The following is a 19,212-nucleotide window of genomic DNA, read 5'->3' on the forward strand; positions in this document are numbered from 1 at the left end:
CCTATTAACACAAAAAAAGTTCCATACACTTAGCCTTTAGGAATCTATTTACTATTTTTTGTAAAAATAAATAAAATGGTAAAATAAAAAGTACTTTTATTTGTCATATAAAATTAATACACAATTACTTAAAAAATAATCCTCCAAAAAATAAAAACTTATCAATTTAATATACTAAAAATAAATATTTTTTCAGTTCTTTAAATTTTGATTTTTTGTGTCAAAATAAAAACATCTACCAATAACTTACTACCCTTAATTTTTACTTAAAAAGATCAGGATTGCAAAAATTTTAAAAGTATTATTGATCTTTTTCAGTAATTTATAAATGTTCTTATTCTTTAAAAGTAAACTAGAAAAAACCACTGCTTGTATGGAAAAAATTGTTCAACAAAATAAAAATCCAAGAAGTCAATATGTTGATAAAAGTAAGAAAAGAAGTACTATAATAAAGTATAAGCTAAAGGTGGAGTGCAGAAAAATGTATTAGTTTTTTTACTATTTTCTTGAATTGTCTGAAAATACATTGCGTATTGAATGATACCAGGTTTATATATCCATTACCATGTAAAAACATAATTATAAAAAATAGTAAGGGCAAAAAAATCTCACCTTGGTGGATGTGATTTTTTTTGTTTAAAAAATCTTCCACCAGATATCCGGAAAAACACACAACAGGTATATTAGAGAATATTCTATTAGAAAAAAACTGCCCATCGGTAAAACGAGAGGCTTGAACATAAAAAAAAGCCTTACAGATCAAGTTGAAAATGTCTTCTTTTAATAAAAGGTTGTTAAAAATGGTGTAGGGGATACAAATTCGAAATTCTTGACTTAAAAAGCTATCTAATTACAATATAAATAATAAAAACATATCTCAGAATTATTATACTCACAGCTGCTCTCCTGTGTGAGCTTGAAAGCATTTCATGCACTTTAACATTGGTGTTATTATCATACAAATTGACCCAAAAGTGTCGTCCAACTTTTTCGCTTGTGATGAATGTACTGTTGTAATAAATATGACTGTCCTGAAAAATAATATTTGCAAAAATAAATAAAAAGAGTTAACTTTGAACACAATATTGTATGCGAATGAAAAAATATATATTTAATTTATGCTTTGGATAAACAAAGTGGTTGTAAACATCTTTCTTCTTTCTTTCTTTCTTTTTCCTGTTTAGCCTCCGGTAACTACCATTTAGATAATACTTCAGAGGATGAATGAAGATGATATGTATGAGTGTAGTCTTGTACATTCTCAGTTCGACCAATCCTGAGATGTGTGGTTAATTGAAACCCAACCATCAAAGAACACCGGTATCCACGATCTAGCATTCAAATCCATCTAAAAATAACTGGCTTTACTAGGACTTGAACGCTGGAACTCTCGGCTTCCAAATCAGCTGATTTGGGAAGACGTGTTCACCACTAGACCAACCCGGTGGGTTGGTTGTAAATTCATCTAAGTTCATTATAATAAATTTTTTTAAATGTGCTAAGGAAAAGTGTTCTAAAAATTTTAATCTACAACAACCAGCCTTTAAATTTTAATATTTCTAATGCAGTAAAATTAGATTAAGTTCTAATAAATAAAGGGGGAAAATGATATGCTTCTTTTTTACAACATTACATTTATTTTCCTTATATTGTAGGTTCCAGTTCTAGTTCTAAACTCTGTAAAGTAAATTTTAATGCATATGTGAGGAATTATTAAACAAAAAAATAGATTTTTGATAAATCACACATTGTGAATTTTATAATGCAAACGTAAAGGGAAGGCTTGAAGGCTTATGGAAAAACTTCTAACTTCATTTTTTGGGATTATATGATTAATATGTACCAAGGACAAATTCATTTATCGTGTACCTATTCTCATTATTTTTGAGCTGTGACCATCTCATAAACTTATTTTTGATATCATGTATTTTTAATGTAGCTAAAAAATCCAGGTACATCTTACTGGTACAATTGTCAACTTCAACTTGATGTAAGTTGTTTCAGAAGTAAAAATTATTAAGTAATTAAGAGCCCTGTTAATATAAACAAAGAAAGAAGACAAATAGGAATTTTTATTAAAAATAATTTATTTATTCTTCTATATAATGATTGTCCTTTCAAGTGGTCTCCCACAAATACAATACACTTAAACTAGCGTTTCTTTCAATGTTCAAAACATCTGTGAAAAGCAATTTAGATATATCCTTAAATTCACTTAGCGATTTTTCTTTATTTTATGCATTTTACAGATAACTGTCTTTTTAATCTTTATAAATAAGTGTCTTTTAATCAGCAAGAGAAAAAAATGCAGGGTGCCATGTCAAACTCAGTTGAAAAGACTTTATGTGGAGCATTTAACAATTATTTTATATTTTTATCAGATTTGCACACTTTTTTTTTGTAAGTTTTTGATTGTTTTCATCAAAAACTATATACATACATTTACTATTAAAAATGTATTGATAAATTTTGCACATATATGCGTAGCATGGAACTCAAAATTGATATTGAATGAAATAAAAAACAAATAAAAGTGCAATTACCTTAGCTACAGAATGTAGTACTTATTTTTCAATATAACCCTCATTTTTACCAACAAATGACAAGTTTTTGCATTCCATCACTGAAAAATTCTGGCGGTCTTTCTCGGATCCAAGTGGCCACAGACTCCTTCACCTCATTGTCAGTAGTGTAATGATTACCTTTGAGATCCCCCAGGAGATGAAGGAAGAAGTTGAAATTGCATGGAGCCAAATCTGGTGAGTATGGCGGATGCGGAATAGGCTCAAACTTCAGCATGCAGAGAGCCTCTATAGTGACATGCAATGTATGAGGCCGTGTATTGTCATGTTGCAAGATTATGGGCATGGTGGCCTTTTGAATGTGACGTACTCGTCAACTGAGATGTCTCAACGTCTCAATGTACCATTCGGGGTTCACAGTTGTCTCATGTTCCAAATACTCAGTCACATAAACGTATTTGGCATCCCAAAACACCATCAAAAGGAGTTTATTCGGCAAGGCTTGAGTTATGAATTTTTTGGGTTTTAGCGATTTGTTATATCTGTATTCAGTGCTTTGCCTTTTTACTTCCGCATCGTAATGTACCCAACTTTCAACCCTGGTCAATATAATACTGAAAAGGAAGTTGTTTCCTTCAGCATGATAGCACTGTAAAAGTTCTTCGCAACATTTGATGTAACGCTGCTTGTGTTCGTCGATCAGTCTGCGTGGTACCCATCATGCACAGATTTTAGAGTAACCCAATTGCTCACTAATATGGCCTACTCATGCTTTGGATATGTCTAACTGAATAGCGATGCAACACTGCGTGATTTGCCAGTCACTTTGAAGCAAATTGCCCACCTCCATTCGATATTTCTCATCAGTCTCAGAAACTGGTCATCCGCTGCAAGATGCGTCCTCAACTGTTCCTTTACCAGCAACACATTCGGGAAATTTCAACGCCCACCTATTCACACTACTCCTGTCAATGGTTTCACTACCATAAACCGCTTTTAAACGATGAAAAATATTCGTAGGATTCACATTTTTTCTACTGTTAAAGATTAGATCACTGCACGCTGCTTTAAATGTGTTGACACATTGACCGTATTCTCCATTTTAACTGCTACTCAAAACAAACTGGTAAACAGATTTCAACACATTATCACAGGTTTGTAAAGGGGGGATTTTAGCTATCATGTGCTGCCATGCCCAACTTGATAGTACCTTTTGTCTCTGTGTTGCACACTAGTGTGCAAAATTTATGCCGAGCCTTGTAAAATTACCTAAAGAGTTGATTTGTTTAAAATAGTTCATTACAGTTAGTTATTAGAGAATTTCTTGTATTCATTTTATTATTACAGAAATATATAAACTATTGTATATTCTATGCACTAAAAATTTGCCCTTAAATATTGAATTATCTTTTCCAATTTTAGATTCACCATGGTCACAACTGTTGGTGATCAAATTATAAGACCGCCCTAAAATTTTGTTTTATTTTATTATTTCTGAATGATTAATGTGATCCTTCTAATTTCTGTTTTTGTAGTTAAGCTTTAATTAGACAATGCTTTTTCCAAATAAATGTACAAATTACAAGGAGTAAACTGATAACAGCTGCTATTTAGAATTACTTCCTCTTTCTGAGAAACTCAATAAACAAGGTGTCTTTATGTTTGTTTTAATTACCATTCAAACTTCGCTCCACTAAACTTAGCATATAGATTTTGTTACAAAAAGGATCATATTTATGATAGATTTTATGACTTTTTAGATTTCTAAAAAAAACTAATTTCTTGCACCTGTACTTCATCAATAGTAAGGGCAAACATTTAGACAATATTAACTGAAACTCTAATAAAGGTAATTATAATAAAATTAGAAGGTGTAAGTATAGAACAAAGCCGGATACTTTGTGTTGGACATGTCAAATACAAGAAATCCAAATAGCATCCATTTAAATGTAAACCCAGCATAGTAATTTATAAAAGTGATATTAAATATACTTCTACTGACTTTTATTTTTAATTTTTAAAATTTAAACTAGAATGCTCTATAAATGTATAAAACAGCTGATCTATACATGCCATTCTACTACTGTAGACAAATTTCAATAATAATTGAAATGTTTATACTCAGCGAGATGTAATATGTTTAGTCTATATAAATATATATATATATTTTTTTCCCCTGTAATAATATGTTAGCGTGCGATTATGTTATTACAAGTCTTTAATACCAGTGATTGAATGAAGAGCTCAATAAAAATGATACTCAGATTATTAGATTATAGACTATATTATTTATATATATATATATATATATATATATAAATGAATGTTTGTTTTGTCAAGTATGTGTTCCTATATTATTCATCTGACTACGATGAAACTTTGAACTTAGGCAAGTTGTTGTATGCATACTTGTGAAGGTTTTTGAATTAGTTCGAATCCGCTAGGTGGCACTGCGGGTCGAAATATTTCAAAAAATTTTATTTATGGTCTGATTTGGCTCATATTCAAAATATATATTAGTTACATGAAAAGAAAATTTTTTTAGAAAAACTATACCTGCTAGGTGGTGCCGATGATGAGATATTTACGAAATAAACAAATATACAAACAGACTTTCTTCTTCTATAGATATAAAAGGCAATGTTCATATGTGCGTCTGCTATAGAGTAAACTGGACTGATTTACATGTGGGGAAAACGGGAAAATGGAAAAAAGGAGGAAAGGGAAAGAGTTACAAAGGAAAAAGTGAAAGGTTAAATTTTATGAAGTTCTGTAATGTTCAGTTTTTTAATGTTTTATCAAACTTTCAATTGTGTTCATTTAATATATATATATATATATATATATACTGAAATCTAGCAATAGTAAAGCATAGCCCGGGCTGCTAGTATTTTATAAACATTTTAGTTTTTGGTCAAAATTCCAGCAATTAATTCTAGACCTACCAATAAATATATTCAACATATGAAACAACCCCTTTATATTCTGTAGTAAAATTTTGGCTGCCGATCAAAATGGAGAATCTAAAAATCTGAGATATCTTTAATTGAAAAAGTGCCATGCAATGAAAATGGTATTGTTTTTACCAAGGCATTCAACAGGGTTTAAATTAAAAGTTTTCAAATTCTTTATCTAAATACTTGCACAGTAAATGAGTTTGGTGATTCATCCACAATTAAAGTAGATTTTGTCACTCTAGGATAAATTATACTTCATTTTGGTAGCTCATCTGTACATTAAATTGTTTTAAAGTAAAAAAAGTTTGTAAAGAATTTCATTAACAGTTTTCTATTCACTAACTTTAATTCTTTCAGCAAATTTAAATCATTTCTTAAAGAATTACTGCTTGTACAGATTGTGAAATATTGAAGTCTGATCTATAACTTTCAGCAATGGAATTTTAACAGTTTTTACAACTCCTGAATCTGAATCGGGCAGAGTTATTTTCCGATGTAGGACAGCATCAAAGAAGTTCCTATTAATTCTGAATTCAAAACAATGAATTTACAATTATTATTTTTTATATATAAAATTACTATTATTACAGTTATTTTATTTATACGTTTTACCTTATGGCAAGTATGTTTTCCCTTAAATCAATGATCTTGCAATGAAACAAATTGCAATTGTAATATTAAATAAAACCAAGGGAGTAATATTCATTACTTAATATTAAATAATATTTTAGAGAACAGAATCCTGATGAAAAAATGTAAAGCCATTTAAATGATATTGAATTAACTGATTATGACAAATCCCATATTAAACAAAAGTGAAATCTGTATGTTTATGGTGTTTATTAGCAGATAACGATCATGCCAATTGATTCTACCCGAGTGAAATTGTAAACAAAAAATTAAACGAAAAGAAAAATAATGAGAGAATAATAAACTTATATTAATAAACTAATAAAAACTGTAAAACTGTAAGAGAAAAAGTTTCTTTTACCTTAAACATCTTGTAATCCTTAGTAATATTTTCCTCTTTTAATGATGTATTAAGTCCAATTTCATCTCCAAATTGCTTTATTGCGATTTCAGAATTTTTATCGCTCATTACATCTGATAAACTGCCAAAAAAGCTGTTTTTTGCATCTGAAAATACAATATTTACAATCACTTTTTAAAATATGGCAACTAAATATTCAATGAATATTTAAATTCTTAATATTAGATATCACATGGTATAACTGTGTTATAAATGTACATTCTGTGTTATAAATGTACATTTCTTGAAGGAAATTTAATTCAGTGTAAATTAAATAAATTTTACATGTATTCTGTATTCCATTTGTATTTTAAATTTTTATTGTTTAATCTTTGTTGTTTATAGTACCGCATTGATTACAAATGATCCTGCTCCTGATGCAGCACATCCTACTAATCCAAGAAACAAGATCCCATGTCACACACACAACTAAAACTAAAACAAGAGTAAGAAATAATTTCTATGGTAAATTTTATTGAGCCGACTATATTGCTGCACATCAATATGTCAAAACATTGAAATACAGTTAATGATCACCTTTACAAATATCCTTCTTTATTTAATTCACTACACAGGTTCAGATCGCATAGCTAACCCAATTAATGTTAACAAAAGCCACTCTGAATCATGCTTCTTTTACCTCAGATGTTTTAAATGCATCACAGCTATCTGAAAGAATGGGACAGGCAATATAAAAGATATAAATTAATACACTTTTTTCTATACGAGAACCAAAGCATTAGACATTCTCACTACTCAAAAAATATCTTATCCTTTTGTGGTCGGCTTAAAAGTATTTAAAAATAAACATCTATATATTATCAATATATTAAATTCTTTTCTTTCTTACACCAGTGATACTTGTAAACAATCTCATATACAAGAAGCACTGCTCATGTTTGCTATTTTTTGAAAGTAATTACACTATTATATAGACAGGCTGGGTGGGGAATTAAAGTAAAAGTATCACTTCTAGGGAAAAATATCAGAGGGTACGCATATTGATATACAACAATATATTCATATCAGAGAAGAAGTCAATAGAAAACCTCACTTACCCTAGTAAACCTGGTGTTGTATATTCTTAAAAATATTGTGCCATTTTTGGAAATATCATGTATCAGTAAAGAAAAATCATATCTGTTATTCCGGCTAACATATATTTTGTAGTAAATAAATATTTTTTTTTTTGTTAAAAAAGAAAAATAAAACCAAATAAAATAAAATTAAATCCCAGACTGATCAGAAATTTCCAGTGGTATTCAATAAAAGCCACAGAAAAAACAATCCATTATCTCAAAAGAAAAAAATTAGCGGAATAAAGATTTTGAAGCTACTAGTTTACATCACAAGCCTGAAAAACATCGAACAAAAACAAAATCAAACCATGAACATTTTAAAACTCAGAAAAAAACAGCCAAAATTATATACATATATATAAAAAAATAAAAATAAAAAGAAATTTGAGAAAGATCAACTACATACAATGAAAGAAAACTTTAAAAGAAATAACACTAAAATTTTATTAAACATTCAAAACTAACCTAAAAAGTTTCAACATCAAAGTCTGTGGTTTAAAGAGAATAATGGAAAAGTAAGCTTTAAAAATAACAAAGATAATTATGACATTTCAGCAAAATATTTTGAAAAGCTTTTAAACTGTTAAGAACCAAAAGAAACTACAACAATATATCCACCAACAGATAAACTACTAAATACAAAACCAACAAACAAAGAAGATATCATATACAAATCGACAAAGCAAAGTTCATATTCATGGAAGAGCGCAGCACTGTTGTTTTGTTTGGCTATAGACAGAAATAGAGACACACAACAGCACAGTCTGGGCTTAATCCTTAATCCTATTGAACAAAGTGACACATTGTCAATCTGTTTTAAACAAAAAATATGCTGTCCATTTAAAATAGCTTACCGTATTCTATTTGTTTTTACTGGTAATAACACGTCTACAAATTACAAAACACTTATAACAACACGCCTATTTTAACCTTTTAACCCATAATAATATGAATCACATGTCTCTGTTCATCATATCATTTCTTAAACCAAAACAATTCATTTAAGAAATTTATACTTTATTTACTTGTATATACATTTTTTAGTACAGAATGTTCAAAAGTGATGTAACCTTATGGGAAAATGAGTAAGTTATAATAGTTGTTGAAAGTGGTCATTATGCGATTCATGAATTTGAATATGACGTTGCATATTCTTAAACACATGTTGCAACATTTTTTGAGGAACTGCAATGGGCATTCAATTTCACTCTGCTATTCGGGAATGGTATGAGGATGAGTTTTGTAAGCGGCATCCTTAAGGATCCTAAAAGAAAAAGTCAAGAAACCGAGGGGACCACAATCACTCTGAAATCACTTGTTCATGAAAACTCTGTTTCGAGAGAAAGTCAGTGTTGTTGGCTTAAGAGCCATGAAGATTGTTGTTGAAGGGCCATGAAGATTCACCTACTTGAAATCGCACATACACCAAACACCCATTTTTTGTTCCTGCAGAAGAGACTCATGCAGCTCAGGTGGACTTTCCGTACACCAAACGCGTGAATCTGTGCATACACATATCCATGAAGGTGGAACAATGCCTCGTTAGACCAAAACCAATTATCCAAATTGAATAACTTAATAAGAGTTCTTTCCCATCTGGAATCTCATGAACCATTGACAGAAAGCAACATGTTTTACAGTGTTTGCAGGTAACAACTTGTGAAAAACATGAATTTTGTACAGATGCATTTTAAACACTTGTGTGATGTCGTGTGGGTACTACCAATGGAAAGACCAGACTGGCAAGATAAGTGTTGCATAAACATTTTGGGACTAACAGAATATGCAGTTTGAACGTTGATCAACTTTTCTGGTATTAGCACTTTTGGTCAACCACTTTCGGCTGCATCAGCCACATTCCCTGTTTCTTGAAACTTATCATACAGCCGCTTGATGGAGGACTTGTTTACTGCAATCATATCATACTTTTCTGTGAAGGCATTCTGCGTCTGGGCATAACTGGTACATCTAATGTATTGGGAAACAATGAATATTCTCTGCTGCATTGTGTAACCCATTTTTCCTCAATTAGACCAGTAACAAAAAAAGGAAACATTCTTCCACAAGGTTGTGTCACTTTTTGATCACTCAATACGATATATTTTTATCAAGCTTGTATTTTAAAGTACACTGACTAAGAAAACAATTGCTCTTATTACAAAATAACAGGGCAAAAGATAAAATCCATTATTTTTACCAAAATAGCCATAATTAAGCAGAAGAAAAACTGATGTTTTATTATTAACCACTGAAATTAAAATAACATCAATTAATTTATTAATAAGAAATTAACATAAATAATATAATGTTGTGTAAAACTACCATGATATGGGTTTGTATCCAAACACACATACAAAAAATGTTTAAACCAGCAATCTAATCTCATGGCAGAAGTCGCAATTGCTTTACTAGTACTGCTGGAATGTGTTTGTACACAGCAGTAGTTCGTAAACTCTCCGAATATGAACTTCGATTTGTCGACTTGTAAACAATTAAATCATTAAAAAACAACAATACAAGTTTCATAGAAAATTCAACAACAGCAGGGTTTTTACAAATGACAAATGAAAACATACACACATTATTGTAAAGACTTGAAAGTATTTGGCAATCAGAAAAAATTTCAAAAGAATGGCAATCAGCTTTAATATATCTAATGCACAAAAAATATAAAATTGAAAATAACAGAATTCCCTTTTTTAATTTTATCATACAAAATCCTCTCCAAAACTTTACACAAAAGAAGTGAAAATAAACGGAAAAAATGGCAAATATCAACAACAGTTTTATGATGGGAAGACCTTGGTTGTAGAACAATATTTATTTGAAAAATTGTAATAAAACAAAAAATATTAAAAAATCAAGATTATATTGCAATAACTGTAGATTTAAAAAAAGGAATTATACATTAATAAAAATATCTTTAAGAATTTAGAACAGATGACAAAACTACAAATTTAATCGGCAAACACAACTAAAAATAAAATTTATGAGTGATCAACTTGTAACAAAAATATGTGTTCCACACAGTTGATAGAATCAAACGGATTTTCTTTAAATGAGTATTGGAAAAAGAACTGGACTAATAAATATCAAATCAAATTTACTTGGGGAAAATATTTTCACTAATCATTAACCACAACATTCGCAAGATAATCTAATTATTCTCTCAAAAGATTTACTAAGTGGAAAAGTAAAATTAATATATTTAGATAAAATCTCTAGGAAAACTACCGAACAAATCTCCTTGGAAATGTAATGAAATTTATAACAAATATTAAAAGTGCTCAAAATACAATAAAACTAGAAACTAAAAAAAATAAACAATTCTCTTGAAAAATTTTACTTAGGTGAAATTATGTGACCAAATTGTTTAGAAAAATTAGCAAACAACGGAAAAGAAAGAAAAATGGAAACAGCTTGCAAACTTTGTCAAAACATAGACAATGAAAAAAAATCACTCTGTAAACACAAAATAAGTTACCACAAAACAGCAAATCAACATGCACAAGAATGTCTTGACAACATTAGAACTAACAAAACTGAAATGATAAAAAGAAAAATCTTAGGAAAGATCCTCGAACCAAAACAAAAAATGGAAAATATAAATTTAATCATCTTCTGAGCTGAAATCCGAATGTCGGACTATGGATGGAATGGAAACGTCCAAGTTCGCTCACCAGGAAAAAATTCAAAACCTATGCTTCAGTCAGTAAAGTGATGCTAACAGTATTTTGGGTCTATAAAGGCCCAATTTATTGTTATTATTAGGAATAAAGACTTATAATCAACATCAGGTACACTGTGACTCAATAGTAAATAAAGTGAAAACCATAATAAGGTGGAAAAATCCTGGTTCTCTCTCAAAGGTGTAATTCTTTTGAATGATAAATCCCGCTTCTATATTGCTCATGACACAGGAATCTATTCAAACACTGGGTCAGGACGCCACATCCACTTTACATTTCTGATCTTGCACCATCAGTTAGTTATTTTTTGTTTTATCTTCTCACAGAGTTTTTATGGGGCACCAAGTTTGGGCAGCAATGAGCAGCCTGGTCAAAAATGCAGAACAAGAATGGCTCAGATATAAAGTTGAACAATTCTTTACTACTGGGACAACAAAGCTCATAGAAAGTTGGGGCAAATGTCTAAATGAATTAAGGGATTATACATAAAGTAGTGTTCGTTAGTTTCATTGTCAATGAATGGATAATAATATTTCCAGTCATTTGTATCTTATTATTAAACAACCCTCATACAACTTGTAACAAATGTGAATGTAGGCAGGATGATATATATTAATTAGGACTAAACAACAATATAGTAAGCAGAGATGGTATCAAGGAGGCATTGATGTTAAAATATTACTGATTTGGCTGATCCTGTAAAAGTAAAACTCTTGTAGAGGAAGGCTAGCACAAATCATCTGAATCAGTCTATCATATGATGTAATTTAGATCAGTAACAAAAATGTTTAAAATTTGCAATCTACTTTTAATAATAATACATCAGATAATAAAAGCACACAAGCTTAACGATTAAACAATATTATTTCATAATACTGTTTACAAGCTGTCAAATAACCTAGTTCAAACCCAATAAAGAGTTTCCTCGAATTTCTAAAAATTTGCAATTCTTCAATAATTCAACTAATCATATTAAACTAACATCCATTTTATATGAATACGGCAACTTGATAAAATATTTTATAATTTATTATTTTTTATGATCAGCCTTAGATTCTTCAATTACCTAATTATTAATTTTATTTTTAAAATAATGAACAAATGAAAATAACAAACAAATAAACTTTTAAGAAAATTTACCTTATACCTTACACAATATTATCATCAAGAAATAGTTAAATATCAAATGTATTTTAAGCACATAAGACAAATATAAATAATCCAGATGCCAGACTAACAGAGTTCTATTTTATTGTACAGTAAAAACCTAGTTCTGCTAAAGTATCCATAAATGTTAACATTTCTGACTAATTATTGTTCATTATGAACAACATAAACAATTACAATAATATGCATGCCCATACACCACAACTAACCCTGAAATAACATAATAAGAAATATAACTATAGAACATAAATGTAACTGACTAGAATCGAAGGCAGCACCAATAATCTGAGATGAATCCAATGTTGAAGTTTCTGGGTTGGCATTAGCACTATGTGCAGAGTTATTATTGATGGAAGAATCTGTTGTAGACTTATCTTGAAGTGTATTATCTTTAGGAGATGAAAGTTCTATTTTACGTTGCACATTAATCCCAGCATTAGTTGGCGATTCTGATGATGAAACTGGAAACAAATTGACTTCATAAATACTGAATCTTCAGAGAAATATAAAACAAACTATAATAACATAAAATAATTAATGAAACAATCCATATTTTTGCAGTAATTCAACAAATGATTTCTGATAATTAAATAAGAAAAAAAGCAGATTGTTTATTCTACAATATAAGAAAAGTAAACAGAAAAAGTTTACTGCAGACTAAAATTGCATTGAAATTCAAAAAGGAATTTTTCAGATTATGAGTGAAATAACAATTACAAAATTTATATTTACTACTTAAACCATAACTTTAAGTAGTACAAATAAAAAAAGTATAAATGCATATATTTATATACATATACAGGTTTATCACAACGTTCTCCGAGGACTTTCATAACCTCTTCTACTCATGAAAATAATGGAAAAAGTTTGTATAAGTTTGTATGAAGCATTGTATCCTACAATGCTTCATTTGCAAGTAATGGCTAGTGAAGATTTCACTCAGATTTCAGCTACCCCAGTGAAATGAGGTCGTACTGAGATTTTTAAGACATTAATTAAGGGGCAGAATTAGTGATTTTTTTTGGTATTTGACCTGAAAAATTGAATAAAATAAGTCCCAGATCTGCATCTGCAGAAGGTTTTGAGAAATCTGGAGAAAAAAACAATAAATTAGGGTAAAAAGCCGTGTTTTGTATGTTTGACATAGATAACTTTGTTAATTTGGTAATAAACATATAAAACTTTTAAACAAACCTTGTAGAAAATTTAATTTTGAACAAAATGGTGTAAGATAAGTTGAATAAAACAAATAAAGGTTAGAAAAATTTGAATTATATTTAGAAACAGTACACTAGACCAAAGTGCTTCATACATACTAGTTAATAATAAGTTCACGTAACATACCTGTTCTTTATACATATCATACCTATCTTTACCTATATATATATATATAATTTGAAACAATATCATATAACAATTTAAGGGAACAGACACAGAAACATCGTAATTACTGCAACTTGACTCCTCAAAAAATTTTTTGAAAGACAGAAAAACCTCATGCAGTGTTTCATGTCAGATGTGGCACGATTTCTTTCATTTATATATGTTAATTCACACAGCAGGTATTGGATGACTGAAAACCCTAACCTGATGTTTGAGCATCCACTTCAAGATGGGAAAGTTGGTTTATGGTGTGCTGTTTCTGGCAATCGCATAGTGGAATAATATTTTTTGATCAGACAGTCAATTTAAAAATGTACTGTACAATTTTTGAAGAATTCTATGCTTAGTTAATAGATCATGAAAAAGATTACAGCTTTTTCTAACAAGACAGAGCAACGTGCTGCGATTCAAATGATTCATTAGCAAGCAATCATGTTGCTTTTACAGAACAAACTGTCAGCAGAAAGCACTAGAAAAAATTTCATCTAGACCTTTCCTTTGGGGCTATTTGAAGGATAGTTTATAGATTGAATCCCTATACTAGAGATGAACTGAAGATTAACATTCGACAAGAAATCAATGGATGAAGATTCTCAATATGATCACATTATATAAAGTAATTAAATCAATTATGTACATTATATAAACTACATGTATATAAATTTATGAAAAATATAAAGCATAACATTAAAAGAAAAAATGAAAACCATGACTGTTAACAATGAATTCAAGAACTGAAAAAAAAATATCAGTAGCCAAAATCATATGATCTGGTTCAATAAATTTACAAAGTTTAACGGCAATGTACAACTGCTTCTTCGCTGTTGGCAAGGGTAGCTACTAGCTGCAGCAATCAAAGCTCTTATAATGAAAATAGCAAACATTTTTATAATACAATCACTTAAATAAATGAAATGAATAGAGCTATAACTTTTATTCATACATTACATTATTAAAATAAACCAATAGAGACAACAGCTGAAAATACAGCTATAAAAATGAATGTAAGCTAATGGTAGAATTTAGTATTTTCAGTTTAAAAATTAAAAATACCATGACACTCTGTCAGCCATAACAAATAAAAACCGCTGTAACAGAGCAGTAGTGTCTCAGCCTTCCATTTAAGAGGTCCTGCATTCAAGTCCTCATTAGGTCTGGCAATTTTCAAATGCTATACACAAAATTTTTGAGACCTTATGTAATAACGTAAAAAAAATTTAATCTGTTGAAGAAACGCAGTTTGGGCTACTGATATAAGTGTGGCAATGATTCAACTATCTCATAAAATTCAATGCATGGATAAATTAATGCATTCATACATTAATTTATCCATTCATTCATTCCATAATGTGTAGCAAAGACATGAACCTAAAACAAAATTCTAATTATTTACAAAGTGTGTTTGTAATGATGCATCAATAAAAACAGATATAATACTGATGAATGAAGGTTTTTTTTTATATTTCAATGAAAGCTACTGATAATATTTATAATACATATGTAAATACATAATGCAATTATGTAAGGCGATGTGCGGCTAATCTTCAAAAAGATTGAACTTGAGACTGGCATTTATGACCTTTATTCACACATTTTTAGCTTTTCATATTATTATGATTGATAAAAAAAAAACTGTAACTGAAATAATTTTTTATGTTGCTATTAAAAACTGAGTACGCATTACAATATATATCTAAAAAACGTGTCAGTATATTACTCAATATTATCTGATATAAAAAACTGAAATTTGTTTTTTTTTTACAAAACATTTAAAAGAAAAATTCAAAACAGTTATGATACTCAAATCAACTGACAGAAAAAGAAATCACTTGTTAGAACAAATAAATCAATGCAATTATATCAACCCAACTCTCTACATCCTTAAAGCATGTTTAAAGTAGCAAGGTGATTGCATAAAATATTCTTGAATACATGTTCAAATGTAGAGACAATAAAAAACAAATTATTTTAAAATATTGTTATTACATGATTTTCATGCTTGGAGATTTTAAAAATAGATTAGTGAAATATACTATGTTAGTCAGGAATCCAATCCTATGATTCATGTTTATTATCTACAAATTAATATTTTCCAAATAAATTTGCTTTAGACAAAAGTATTTGGAAAAAATAACTAAAAATGCATATTATATCAACTTAGTTTACAAAATAATAATTAATTATTTCTAATAATATACTATTACGCAATTCCTTTCTGTAATAAAGTCAAGTACATTTTTATGTAACAGTATTTTAATATAATACCATTTAATGTGTGATGTACATTAGCACTAGTAACATCGGATGAAGGCAAAGATCTATTATCAGTGATAGAAGGTGCAGCAGATGTAACATTTGTAGATAAATGGATGGATGATGAATTGTTAACATCAGACTTTATTTCTAAATGAGGTGCCTCAGCTTTATTCTCAACATCTCTTCGATCCCTTGAATATTTAACGTCTCTATCGATATCAAAATGTAATTCAGCTATAGAACGATGGTTAGAATCTAATGTAGAATAATATTCGTGATATGATTTATCTATAACACACAAAATTTTCAAATTTTATTAAAACAATGAATAATTAATGTATTAAAATAAAATTCACAAATATGTAGGTAAAAGTATATGAATAGTATCAGAACACAGTGATCTCTCATTTAGTTACTGTCCTGAATACAATACAATATAATATCTAATCCTAAAATATACTGTATAATTCTTTTTATCAGTCTTTTATCCCTTTGCACTGTGCTAAACATCAACATGTACAAAACACAAAATAGTTTTCATTAAATTTAAAATTTCAGTAACAGTTGTCAAAAGTAGGAATAAAAAAAAAATGGCAAAGATCTGGTTAACTGCCAACTCTGCCTACTGAGTACTGAGGGATTTTCCTCGGATAGACTTAGGAGGAGAATTAACTGAAACATTAAAGTAAAGAAAATAACTACATAAAAAAAAAATAATTACATGAATATTACTTGGATTCCAGAAATGACAAAAAAAGGAAGTTTTGCCCCCTCACCCATTTATGGGGGTTTGGATAAGACTTAACACAATCAGAAATTATCTTATCAATTTAAGATCTTCTAAATTATATGAAAAAAAATTACTTTACCTTAGCGTACAATTTTGATGTACATTTTAAGGTCAGTATCTCCCTATTTCTTGCCCAACTATTACCAAAATAAAATGGCATCAATGCCTCTTGTACAGAAATCATCATGTCAAATTTCATTCATTCTGGATATTAAGCAATAAAAACTAGAATTTTTAAATACTAAAATTGTACTTTTTTGTTAGACTAGTTATGAAATGTCAAGATCTGCAAAAACCCCATATGCAAAATTTGGTATAACTATAGAATGTGTTTCTAAAATGGTGGGCTGGCTCTACGTTTTCCGATTCTACTTGTAAAACTTAACTAAAAAATACTCTAAGGAAAAATGGCAATTTCTCCTTCATTCTTCCCCAGTTTGCCATTTATTTATTTTTATATAATTTATATCTCAAGTTCGGATAGAAGAATCACATTAATAATTGGTAAACATCTTAATAATATAGTTTTAAAATTAGCAAAAAATCAGGACTTAAATACCTTCGTAAATTATAAAATCGTGGCCATGTTTATTTTTCAATCTATTATATCTGTGTAAATATTAGTTTTATCAAAATTTATGTTATTTGCTAAAATATATTAAGGGTTTTATTTTGAGCAAAATGGCATTTTATTTTTTTAAATTGGTGAACAAATAGTAGAGTTATGGGAGAAAATTGATGTAATTTTGTGTCATAATTATTAGGTCTATTATTGTGAGAAAATCATTACACCTAGTTTGATACTAATTTACATTACTAGAATTAATAATAAGTAAAAACAATTAATATTTCATTGTATTGAATGAAAAGTGTAGGACATGAAAACAGACACATATATTCAAGAAAAAATTTTTAAAAGTATAAAAAAATTATTTTTGGCCACTACAAAGTAAATAGTTATACCAAATATAGTGATCAAAAATCAAAATCAAAAATAGTGATGCACTGATCATTTGTTGAATTAAAATGGAATACCCTGGCAGTCAGCATACATTGTTATTTATCAATGATCATTTTTCCAAAACTTATTTTATTTATTGGGAAAGAACTTTAAAAAATACTATCACAAAATAAGATTAAACAGAATTTTATATAATAACTTGACAAATTTTACAACTTTCACATAATTATTTAAAGAAAATATCAAACAAGATCTCCTGCCTGTACATCAGAAGCAGTTTTTTGTAATTTAGAGAAACATATTACCCGAAGACTTTACAGAATAAGAATTGTATAATAATTTAAACAACTCGTTACAAGAATTCCAACGGACTCCTTTTAACGGAATAGATAAAAGTTGTTTGAACGATACGATTAGACGCAAAAATTAAATCTTTTTTTTTTTAAACATTAAAGATCAAGAAGTCAAAAATTTGATACAACGTAATATGGCTGTCAGAATAACAGCTGAGAGAATTAACAAATTAATAAAACGTAATATTTAACATATAACATAAATTCTATGAATTTTGCAAGCAATTAATTGAATACAAAGTAACCTAAATGTGTTTCTAAGAAACTAATTAATTTTTTTTTAATTTAAAAATAATTAAAGGTCATTAATGATATCCAAACAAAATGCAAAGTGATCTAGATAAAAACAGACATCAGAGTAACCGAGTCAATATACTCTTAATAATGAAAAATCAATATTTTATCGATGAACAATAATTGTTATTATTTACTATTAATATAACTCTTTTGCATATTTTTTTTGAATTTGGTGATAGATAACAAAAGTATAATAGTCAATAATCAGTGTAAAAGAGGAAACAAAATGTGTAAAATATATCTTAGTTTCTATAAGGTGCAGTAGATGACTTGTTTTTAAAATTAAAAGGTCCAAAAGATTTGTTTTTATCAATAATAATAGGACCAATAATATCAATAATAATTTATTATTCATGTTTTAACTTAAGACGGATTTTGTTATGTAAATTTATAATAAATAATATTAAAAAAATATCTACTTTCCAGTTCAATAAAATGGCAATAACGTTTTTTTGGCAAATAATAATGTCAGGCGCAATTATTTTTGCAAAACCCAATTAATCACAATAAAATGATAAAAACCACTAATTAACTATTAAAAAATGATCAAATTCACAAAAAAAAACCTATTGAATAAGAAAAAGAAATAATGACTCCTATCCTTTAAAACTTTTATTTTAATAACATGGATAAACATAATTTTTGTTTCCTAACATGTGATACATGATTTTAATCTGTTTTTTCATAAATAAAACGAATATGAACTCAAAATCTTTCAATCACCCACC

At 28.6% G+C, this 19,212-nt stretch overlaps 1 protein-coding gene across 1 annotated transcript in view; it reads right to left on the reverse strand.

The window, feature by feature from the left end:
- The window catches only part of l(1)G0289 (plexin domain containing lethal (1) G0289), a 190,612-nt gene that overhangs the window by 30,871 nt on the left and 140,529 nt on the right, over positions 1 to 19,212 (reverse strand). The window contains exons 2-5 of the mRNA XM_075355698.1: positions 16,093 to 16,371; positions 12,705 to 12,905; positions 6,471 to 6,616; positions 897 to 1,031 (exon numbers count right to left, since the gene is read on the reverse strand). Of these exons, the coding sequence (XP_075211813.1) occupies positions 897 to 1,031; positions 6,471 to 6,616; positions 12,705 to 12,905; positions 16,093 to 16,371 (761 nt within the window). The remainder of the gene's footprint in view (positions 1 to 896; positions 1,032 to 6,470; positions 6,617 to 12,704; positions 12,906 to 16,092; positions 16,372 to 19,212) is intronic.

The sequence above is a fragment of the Lycorma delicatula genome, chromosome 2, assembly GCF_047948215.1.
Source record: "Lycorma delicatula isolate Av1 chromosome 2, ASM4794821v1, whole genome shotgun sequence".
In the NCBI taxonomy this organism is placed as follows: domain Eukaryota; kingdom Metazoa; phylum Arthropoda; class Insecta; order Hemiptera; family Fulgoridae; genus Lycorma; species Lycorma delicatula.